At 36.1% G+C, this 11,748-nt stretch overlaps 1 protein-coding gene across 1 annotated transcript in view; it reads right to left on the bottom strand.

The window, feature by feature from the left end:
- Nucleotides 1–5,386: 5,386 nt before the first annotated feature.
- The window catches only part of LOC106651341 (pyruvate carboxylase, mitochondrial), a 55,469-nt gene continuing 49,107 nt past the window's right edge, over nucleotides 5,387–11,748 (bottom strand). The window contains exons 11-13 of the mRNA XM_014369784.2: nucleotides 9,155–9,590; nucleotides 6,421–6,817; nucleotides 5,387–5,948 (exon numbers count right to left, since the gene is read on the bottom strand). Coding sequence (XP_014225270.1) covers nucleotides 5,700–5,948; nucleotides 6,421–6,817; nucleotides 9,155–9,590 — 1,082 coding nt within the window. The 3' untranslated portion in view covers nucleotides 5,387–5,699. The remainder of the gene's footprint in view (nucleotides 5,949–6,420; nucleotides 6,818–9,154; nucleotides 9,591–11,748) is intronic.

Below are 11,748 nucleotides of genomic sequence, written 5' to 3'. Positions count from 1 at the left end.
TAGGTTGCATTGATGGATAATGATCCATCAAAGAAAATGAAATGACATACAACTTAGTCGTGTCATGCAAACACTTGAAATCTTATGGCAAACAGCTTAGATATCCCAAATGCTGAAAAAAACGCTGAAGTTTCATAGACTTATACCAGTTAATTCAAGTGTTTGTTAGTATTTAACTGGACAAAGTACTTTTAAATGGGGTATTGAAAAAGGCTCTTATGCCTGTTTTCCGAAAAAAAATTTTTTTTTACTTCTTTAGCTTAATACTATAAATAGAAAAATATAATTTTTTAAGCCCCCTTTGAGCCTTTAAGTCAGTAAAATCTTACCGCAATAATCACATTTGTGACCTGAATGGCCATTTTATTTTCAGATCTTTGCTCTCCCAAAGGTAACATTGTAAAATACTCTCGACTTTTCACTTGAATGCAAATTATATAGAACTAAACTATCATGAAAATACCATGAAATACCATAACTAACATGAAAATCTAAATTACCATGAAAAACCCAAGCACATACAAGCATTCATGCATTCACTGAAGCATTAACTTTAATCAGACCTAATTGTTAAGAAGATCACAATATTAACCCATTAACGCGCAAAAATGCAATTTTGTGCATGAATTTTCAATTGAAAAAAAATCTTAGATAAAGTTAAAATCTTTACTTAAAAATCCGTATCGAGGGGGTTTTGGGTATGTTCCTTAAGAATCTGATGTTAATTTTGCGATTAATAAACATTAACATCGATTATTTTGTTATTAAAAAAAAAACGTTATTTTTTGACTTGAAATTTGTTTTCCAAGTCGATTTTCTACCTTGCCCTGTCTTCAGAGGATTCCCATAACACCAGTAATCGTGCACTTTTTCTCTGAACCTTCAATAAATGTGTTGCCGCGATTTCTATCTAGCCACTATATTTAAAAAATGGCGGATTTATACCGAGCAGCGATATAAAAAGTCCCTCATTTTTTCCGCGGAAACTATTTCACATGCACTGAATATCAACTAAAAAGTACGATTTTGAGGACAAAAAAGTAATTGAAATCGTTCAGAAAATACGTGTGAATTTTTTCAGAATTTTTCAAACCACTTTGTAAATTTTTCATAATACGGCCATTTGTAATGTCGCCTCTACATAGGCCACAAAAAAAATTCAAACTTCCAAACCTCCTAAAGCGCCTGCCTATAGGCAGCCCGCTATACAAGTAGCGAGCCCACAAGCTGCTCGGGACTTCCCAGCATAGCGAGAGAAATCTAACGCCTTTTTTACGACCACCATAAAAACTCAACGGTTAGTTATTTTTTACAACGGAAAACGCCACATCAAACGATCTAGAGAACAAATATTCGATAATATAAAGCACATGGCGAATACTTTTTCTCTACATAACCAATATGCAAAATTCCCGAATAAACTAATAAAATAATGTTCAATTAGAGTCGGTCTAAAACTAAGACCCACACAGTTCGACCTCTACAGAATCTTTTTCCTTCCAAAACACTTTCCCCTGTCTCTCTCAATAAACAATAAGCTAATAAACAATTGAAGTTGCAATAAACAGCCATTGTTAGTGTGAAGTACATCAAGACACCCGGACTAACAACGAAAAGCTAAGTATAATATCTAAAACAATAATGTAATAAAACCATGAATAGAACGAATTAATAAACAATATCTACAACAAATATCAATATCATTAATGTAAGTACAATGATCGAGAACATTCGATCGCCGGTTGGTGAATTGGAAATGGACAGAGAGACAAAATCTCGGCGTTATACCGCCGCTCGATAATTAGACCAATCTCAGCTCTCAAAACGTAATAAAATCACAGCCGCCGAAAGGCAGCTTAGACCGGGTCACCTAAAAACTTAGTCGACTCTGCCTATTCGTGCTTCAGCACTCCGCGACGAGGCTGCTGTTAGAACAAAGGCCAGAAAGAGCTTAAGAAGGAACACGTGCAGCAATAGGACCCATAGAATCGAAGTGAGGGAACTCGGATATCGATACTTCGTTGTACAACGAAGTCAGTTCTCTCGTGTCCCTCGACCAGAGAGCAAGTCAGACAGCACCTCTGCAGTCTAAGCCTTGCACCTTTGCAATCACTTTATAATCCAAGCCTATATATTGCACCTCTGCAATAAAATTATAATCCAAGTCTCCGCAGTGTGCCTATTCAAAAACATTATACATACTTCACCATTCATGCCTATTCAAAAACATTATACATACTTCACCATTCAATTATATCAGTTACCTTAAGAATACCAGAAACCGGCGGAAAAACCACATCACCCATAACGAATAAAAACAAAAGTTAAAGGATTTCCTGATATACGAGTGAGTACTTATATTTATTACTATCCTTCCTATTTTTACCTCTTCTCCTTTCCCCTTCAATTTTTACCATAAATAACACACAAATATATATTGTTGCGTGTGTACCACAACGTCCTCTCTTGTCGCCAGGGGCGGCCGAGAAGACGTGTGACTGCTAGTCGTCACCTACAAGGGCAGAACGATCGACGAGCAGCCACACGTGAATAGCACATTTTGCCTTCATAGATAAGATAAACGTATAGACCTAGGCTCAAAATCCTTGAGCCCTCCTGTATAAGGATTTGCTGAGGAACGTCCCTCCTCTTGGTTCTAACCAGCGAGGAAAAATAAAACTAGGTCCCAAGGGGGACCTAAAACAAAATAATCGATGTCAATGTTTATTTATCGCAAAAATAACACCGGATTCTGAAAGAGCATACCCGAAAACCCCTGGTGATAGATTTTCAAGTAAAGATTTTAAATTTATCTAAGATTTTTTTACAATTGAAAATTCATGCACAAAATTGCACTTTTGCGCGTTAATGAGTTAACCTGAATATTCTCTATAGATTATATCACAGGTCTCAGTCTTTTCGTCTCAGTACACCCTATTGCTTATGATACAATCATTTTTTAATAAGCATTAAAATTATCATCGCTTTACTAAAATTTTTTTTCTTGACAGTGATGAAAGTTGTACATCAATTTAAATCAATTAAATGATTGCCAGTACAAATAAATAAAAGACTTGTAACAAATCATAAAAAAGGGCTAATTTTCCGCCAACTCAAAGTTTCCCAATATAAACTTATCAAATTACCCGCATTCATTTTTTCATCTATATGTCTTTCGTGTTATTAATGAATAAAATTTCTGTTATGACCCTGTTGTCATTAAAATTTAGTTATGAATGTTATTGTCGATATTACTTAATTATTATGGCACGCATCTTCGCTTGTTAGGAAAGATTGTGCGTAAGAGAGCAGGGTACGGAAGAAATGAATATAAAGTAATTCACACACAACTTGTTTATTGATGAGCCTGATTACTAGATGTTGCTATCTGCTGGGGCAGAGATGCGTTGCCGGCTGTGATGTTAGTGATGCGTTGCTAATGCGTCGGTGATAGTTGCAGATAGTTACCGGAGATATCAGCTACTGATCGCTCACTGCACTTTTAGCTTGTTATAACTGTACAATGACTCTACTAAACCAGCGTAGCTCTGCCGTGCGTAAAGTCTCATACTGGACTCTACTCGTCCTCGCCCCTGGCTACTCTCTCTAATTATTTGCATATGTCTCGATTCATGTGAACAAATCTCTCACGACGCGTGAATTGTCATAGTTTCGTGATCAGGATCAAGTACGCGGCACGAGAGTTTCCTTCCGTGTATGAGATCGCGTGGCTATCCGTAAAATTGCGTTTGTCTACAAATTGTGAGTGCATATCGCAGCGCGAGTGAATAAGCAGACCGGAAACATTTGTTCGTGGATTCGTGTGACCGTAGTATAGGTACCGCGAATCTAAAACCAATGTGAGTAGCGACGCCACTATCCCATGTCTAATATGGAGCCCGTCTCTGCTAGACTGCATCTCATCAATTACGAGAGCTTCCGTATCAGGTCTTAGCGATCATTTAAGCACTGTTAGAAGCTCTTGCACATTCACTCTGTCTCAAACTATGTTTGAATTCATCTGTGCTCAAGGCAAGGGAGAGACAGAGTGAACGCATATCATCCATTTTCGGGTAACCCATATTCGCGAAGTCTTTATCACAATTACTGTGAAGGGACCAAAAACCAATCACAAGCTGGGCCCCGGAAGCAGCTGTAAGCAAGTCTACTCCGATGATGAAGGTAATTCCACATTATTAATTTTCACCATTATCAGCAAGTAAGTACGCACCGCGTACAATAAGAAATTCAACAGTAGTAGAAAAGCAAAGTTGACCAAACTTTGTACTACAAAGTAGTTAGTGAGCTAGCTACTTCTGTTTCAAGAAATCTCCGTAACGAAGGCATATTTAAATGAGTTACTGTTATTTAAGAATTGAATTTTTTCATTCCATAGATGGTTCAATAAATCGTTTTATGACTACCTTAAATTAAACTGATATTCACTGACATTGTACCTGAAATCACCTATCCCGTGTCGAATTCTCAATACAAAGAAATCACCCTCGCTTTGGTATAAATTTATTGGGTCGGAGTAGAGGGACGCGTGAAGACATTAATCATTTGCATCTACACTTTGGAACGCGTATGCTCACGCACAATCACCTAGAAAGCTCGCGACGCGATAAAAGTGCATCCCAATATATGTCGAATCCTTATCGCTTGTGCCTTTGTGGAGTAACTCTCGTACGATGCGTGGGCCAGAGATTGGAAATACCTGTAACTGATTGCAACTTTCTCGAATTTGCAATTTGCGGACCTTGATATACATCTGAGCAAACAGCGTAACATGCGTTCAATCATACGTACGCTACAGGCCCAGTTTGTGCTATCATTTATGTTTATGATTATGATGTTCACATGAGCTAAATACGCTACATCCGGTCTTCCATCCACTTGTTCTCAGAAATCACCGATCTTTGCAAATATATCGGCATATGAAGGTGCGTCATCGATGTCATTTTACCCCATGAAATATAAGCGTGGGCAGTAGCCGCTTCTTACCCGCACTAGCATTTGGAGGGGGGGGCTGTATTTCCACAGAGACCCGCGCGTGCAACGTACGAATGCTTATGCAACGAGTGCTTTAATCCCAACATCACCTATGCGTATGCTCTGCTTCGCGCGGGGCAAATACCGAGGCTACTCATACTACTTCGATGATCTGGTAATCAAGGTAGAGGTCCAGTTAGTGTCAGTATTAAAACGGCTGCCGTTGTGTTATAACATTTCCAAGATTAGTTTGGGAATTCATTGCTTAATTTTTTATGGCAGTACTTTTAAAAATAAAATTTAAATACAACTTTATAGCTGATTGGATAGAAATATTCGATGTCTTGGCGAAGTAAAGGTAATGGATTTAATAATTGTGATATCAAAAACAATATAAATTTTTTTCACTTTTATTGTCAAACATTACTTAGTGTTGTATCTAGTTTTTATATACTAAATTTTTAGGGACTCAATAGTAATTTTGGCAATCAAGATGAAATAATGTTCCGTTTAATTTGAAATTACATACTTATGACAATGTAAACAATTTTCAATCCCAGTAATTGAAGTGAAAAAAAGTTATCTGGCAACATTTAAAATAGATTATCAAGTAGTGAAAAAAGATTTTATACCCACATAAATACAGAGCTACGTTATCAATACAAATTATTATTATCGAAGAGAGGACATATTAAATTTTTAGACTATTAATCTAAAATGAGTATAAGATCATCTCCATCTAGTTTCATTCCTTGAGAAACAAAAATTTCTTTGATAACACCAGATACTGGCGCTTGAACAATCATTTCCATTTTCATAGCGGAAAGAACGATGAGGCTTGTTCCTTTCTCAATTTTATCACCAACTTTAACTCGGATGTCCATAACTGTTCCAGGCATTGGTGCACCAATTTGCTTAGCATCAGTTTTTGATATTTTAGGATGAATACGCATCTCCTGCAAAAAAAAGAAAAAACTACTGTATCAAATTTTTTTATCTTTAGTAAGTTATTGATCGTTGATTTTTTTATTTATTGATTAATTGCTTTCTTATGAGAGACACGTAAGTACTTCATGTAGTTTTAGGATTAGAATTGAGAATAAATTTAAAATGTTACTCTCTCTTCCCTTGAAAAAATTTCATGTAGGATCCACAAAATTTTTTCAAGAGTTATACACATATACGCACACACACCGAAACGTAAAGATTTGCAATATTGAAGATTCCTTTATTTTTAACTAGTGAAAACTCCAAATTGTTAAGCTGAAAGCTCTTAAACCGTCCTATTGTTGGACCAATGAGTAAAAAAACACGTTAATGATCGAGGTACGAAAAATATTTTAAATATTTTATTGCAAGTGAGAATCACTCTTGATTTACTATGTGGCGTGCGATACTATAAAATAAGTACATTGAAAATTTAATTACCTTTGAAGCTTTGTTATCTTTTATAAAAACCGATCTTAGTTGACCGTTCATTTCAAAGAAAACTTCACGTTCACCATTAGATGTGAGATCTTCTGCCAATGCTACTGTCTTTATTCCTAATATTTTTCCTTTTTCTAGTATGACTTCAATTTCTTCACCAATTTTTGGTCCAATTAAGAATGTTCTGGTATCTAATTTATCAACTGGTCCAAATTCTTGTCGGAAATTGAGATATTCTTCAGTAACTGTTGGATACAAAGCTGCTGACATCACATCTTTATCAGAAACTCCTTCGTAAGTATTTTGTAATTTTTTCTTTAAAGATTCAAAGTCCAGTGGAGCTAAAGATTTACCAGGGCGTCCCTCAATTCGTGGCATATCTTTTAATACCTTAGACCTAGATATAAAATTGAAATTCCATTTAAAAAAAATCATTTATATGATGGCAATCAGAAAGAAATACTAACAAATTTATTTCATTAAATTGATTGCAGATATTATCGTACCATTCATTTTTAATCATAAATAAAAAAATTCAATTCTACAAGAACTGCTGCAAGATATAAAACTAAATTTAAATTTGAAGTTAAAAAAGTTTCAGGAGAATAATCGAACTAAAACCCAAAAGACACCTGAATTTCATTTCTGTGGATTTTATTGTCTAATATTTATGGACAATAGAATTAGAACTTCAAGTACTTTTTCGTTTTGGTGGAACTATTTTTCTGCAATATTTTTACTTTCAAATGTAACTTCAGTTTCACACCTTGTAGTGGTTATTATAAAGTTTGTTCAAAAACTTTTTCAATTTTTTTTTTCATGTTGATTTCTTCATTTTAAGAGGACATCATACACCTTAAAATCCTTTTTACTTTATTAAAAAAAAAATAGTCCTAAAATAAAAATTGAGATTGGTAAACTTTGAGGCTTCTTACTAACCCTTTAACCAAAAAAATTACACCCCTACACACTGGAAAAGTGTGTCTAAATTTACAGCAGGTCTCCTTGACTAAAAAAATTTAAAATTAAATTATATGTCTACGTATTGTAACATTCAAGTAGGACCAATAACCTTTTCAAATTCCTGGAGGGCTCTAGTACATTAGTTTTATAAAAAATTTGAAAAAAATTGTATGAATTCTCCCATTAAAAGGTAGATAGTTATGAGTACGGTAGCGTAAGATTCACTGAGTTTTGAAAATTTATAAAGAGAAAATAAATGTCTTGATTTGTCTTCCGTCTTCTGGTTTAGTCCATTTGTAATCGATGGGAAAGGAAGTTTGCTCGAGAGGTTGAGATTTCGAAAAATAATAGAGGTTTTTACTTGTGATTGTCTGTGGAACGCCACTGCTTCTAATCCAAGATATTGAGATTGACTACATGAGTTCGAAAATACAGTCGCTTAAGGGTTCTTCGAGTGTGATAAGAGTCCACTGCCTGACAATGACAGATGAAACCCCATTGCCTTTAAATTTATTATTTCGATGAGATTTTTTATCAAAACGAGTGGCGATATTGATGTGGCAAGCACGTAGACAGAAAAATTTCGAGGTAATGGGCGTGCATAGTTAAATTCCTTGGCTTTAATAAGGGCTATACATCACAGCAGGTATTCGCTATCTGCATAACTGCTGGTGCCACGGTGTGGCAGAAAAAATCGTTTTTGGAGAGAGCAGTCGTACCTTGTACATAGATAAAAACACTTTTTCCTTCATATCTTGGTTAATATGCAAGATACTAGAAAAATAACTACACTAATCGATTCCTCGTAAAATTTTACATTTAAATGCAATATTAATTTAAAAAGTGTCAGTGTAAAATTGTTTAAGATATCGTATAACAAATGCAAAATTTGTGTCCAGCTGACTTTTTTCATGAAAATCACTTGCGTATTTGACCGGAATTTCAAACTCGTAAGTAAAAATTGTACCTTAATTATTATTTCAAAATTTTATGTTTTTTAAACTTTTTTACTTTTTATTACAGTTCCCAATATTATTATGTACTTTATTTTTAAAAGAATTTCCGCTGGGGACATTACGCGTTTACCTAAGTAATCGCGAAAAATGTGTGACGGTGTACCGTTTTTCGATCATATCTTGACAAATGTACAACATTGTGACTTAAAAACAAAGCAACATACCGATGACTCTCCTCTTATTATGATTACCGAACACTGTGTACAGATGTTAGGCACATGCCCAGGCATCTGACTTGTCTTGCGGGTGTTGCTATTGCCATGATATCAATGGCAGATTTGTTGAACTGATACGCAAAATGATGCCACCGATGCGGCTATCGTATTAACGAACTGCCGCTTAATTTCTGAGTACGGCTTGCGCGAGTGCAGCGGTACCGAAAAACCGAGAGGGACGAACTGACTAAGGCAGATATATGCTGGTTTACTGCTAAGGAAATAGAGTTACCCTAGTCTACGGTGGAGAAACCCGCTATAACATATTTTTCTATAGACTTTTTGAGATAACCTAGTCATCGTAAGACATTTCAAACAACATATTTTTCCTAAAATGCATTGATATGTATAATGTACCTAAAATTTCTACATTTCTGTAGAAAAAAAGGAACTTAATCCAGTAAAAATAAATTGCTCTTGCCATAAGATATTTGTGCCATAGGAGACACGTTTTGATACAGCTTTAAGGCCTAAACTAACACCAAAAAGTATTACTTATGACATTTGTATTGTTAAATAAAAAGAATATCAAAAATTTACCTAAATGGCTCTGGAAAACCTTGATAAGGTTCGCCAATAGCTCCTTGTAAGAATTCAATCACTGATTTGGGAAATGAAAGCTCATCGGCTTTCTCAAGAATATCTTTTCCTGTTAATTTATTTTGAACCATAAATTGAGCTAAATCACCAACAACTTTAGAGCTTGGAGTCACTTTTATTATATCTCCTAGTAAAAAGTTAGCTTCTCTATAAGCCTTTTTAATATCTTCAAAAAATTCTCCTAGACCGAGTGAATATGCTTGGAATTGTAAATTCGTGTATTGTCCACCAGGAATTTCATTGAGATATACGTCTGCATTGCCAGACTTCATTGTTGTTGTGCATTCAAAAGGTGCATAAAGGGTCCTTGTTTGTTCCCAGAAAGCTGAATACTCAGATACATCTCTTAAATCTAATAGTGTGTCCTTTTTAGTTTCTGAAATGATAAAATGAAACTATTTATATCTCTCATATTTATCTCATATTCAGGGTGATGAACAGAATTAAGAAAAAATGACAGTCTCTTTGAACTATCAATATCAATAAATATTAATATTACCGATCGTAATGATCATAATTATTTTTAATTTGTAATTAACAAAAAAAAAACGATAATATTTTGGCAGCTTCCCCCGGGCGAGTAAGAGCAACACAACTGCTGCCAATATATCATTTCAGGACCACTTTACCTTGTATCCAATCGAGGAAGTCGAGGTTTTTGATTCATACTTAAATTTCATCATGAATTATAAAAAATCTAGAATTTTTAATCCATAATGATAAAATGTTAGTATGAATTCCTACCAACCACTCCACATAAGCTTATGAAATTTCAGACTCTTACGATGAGAACCTTTTACGTATCAACAAGAAGTTCTTGTTGTAATAAAAAAAAAATGAGATTTTTCATTATCAAATTGTATATTCGGAATTTTAAATCTATTAAGATGAAATTTAAGTATGAATCAAAAACCTTGACTTCCTAAGAGAAAAACGTCGCCAGGACTGTATTCCTACCTGCACACCGAGTAGGAAACCCGGGTTGACAAATTAGCTAAAACATCTCGACTTTCTTAAAGAAAGTCGTCGCCGAGGATATATTTATACCTAGTCCACCGAATTTTTAAATATTACAGGCTTACTAAAAAATTATGATATTTTTATAGATAAAACCCTGATGCTTATTTTTTCGAATTACGGTTATTTGGTATGGAAAAAAGTACTGCAATCGATATTAAAGATGTAACTCTAAAATTTATCTCAGCTGCACGATTTAGCCTTTAAAACCATTCGGTTTTTAACTGCAAATTTTTCTAGAAAATCTAGACCGAAAATCCTGCCTGAAAATCCAACCCGATAATACAGTTAAAAAATCCAACCTGAAAATCAATCCATAATCTAGCCCGAAAATCGAGCCAAAATCCAATCGATTCCAGCTCGATTACAGCTTGATTAAGGGTGGGTTTTGGCTGGAATTCCAGCCAACCATTTTTAACAGGAAACGGTGTTAGCTGACTAGCTTTTCTTTCAATTTCCCAAAAAGTGATCATGAGTAGTTTTGAATGATACATTAAAACATAAATAATGTCTTCTATAGGGTTCAAAACATAAATATTTTACCACGCCACCAAGTGGATGTGTGTTTTTTTTCTACTCCACCCCATTCGGACACTCACCGGTAACCGCCGCTTCGGGGGTGGCTTTGGTGAGGCCGGGGTTATTTGAGCATTTCTGCTACTTCTATGTTAGTCGTTGTTTTCCATACATCTCCCATCTGTCGCATAGTGATATGCGACGATTAGGGGTTCAGGGACTCATCTTTTTGTACTTGGTGAACCTCCGATCCTGCTCGATGCCATCTTTCGATTGTCTTATCCCCTTTTTCAGAGCGCTGCGTGAACGCATGCACTGCGTGGTCACACATTGCTAGCGTCTCCTTCTGAGTTAAGTATTTTCAGAATTTGCTGTCTAGTGCCATCTTGTGAGTGTGGTTCTCGCTTTTTCCGTCGATCGCAAGTGTCCCGATTGCTCTGTCGACTACATGTTGTGAAAGTCGTTCTCGCTTCCGGCGCTACCCTGTGAGTCTCCGTGAGTTTTTGAAACTCCTTTCTGTTGTCGTCTTGTGAGTGTGTTTTTCGCTTCAGGTGCCATCATGCGTGCTGGAGGAGCCTAGGCTCCCGCATCCGGCGCCCTCTTGTGAGTGTGGTTCTCGCTTCTGACTTCATCATGGGAGTGTTGGGCTCCATCTATTGCCAGTATTGTGAGTCCCCGCCTCGGGCTCCTACTTATGGTTATCCTTTTCGCTTCCAGCTCACCCAGTGATAGGGGTTTTTTTTTAACGCTCCGGAGGCTGATGACATAGCCCGGGTCTTCTTTTCGAGTGGTACCCGCTCCACCTCGGGCACAGGCTCGACCACACCAGGCGAAAAAACGAACCTTGAAAATTCGCCTGGTGGGGATCGAACCCACGCCCTACGGCACACCCTTGTATCAGCAGGCAAGAACTATACCCTTTGAGCCAACGAGGCCGGTAAGTGGATGTGTGTGCCACACAATTAGTGTTTTCGAGATGGCCGTCGATCAAAGCCACTTCG

The sequence above is a fragment of the Trichogramma pretiosum genome, unplaced genomic scaffold (genome assembly GCF_000599845.2).
Source record: "Trichogramma pretiosum strain Unisexual culture from Peru unplaced genomic scaffold, Tpre_2.0 scaffold9, whole genome shotgun sequence".
In the NCBI taxonomy this organism is placed as follows: domain Eukaryota; kingdom Metazoa; phylum Arthropoda; class Insecta; order Hymenoptera; family Trichogrammatidae; genus Trichogramma; species Trichogramma pretiosum.
This window is presented reverse-complemented; position numbering and strand designations above follow the sequence as displayed.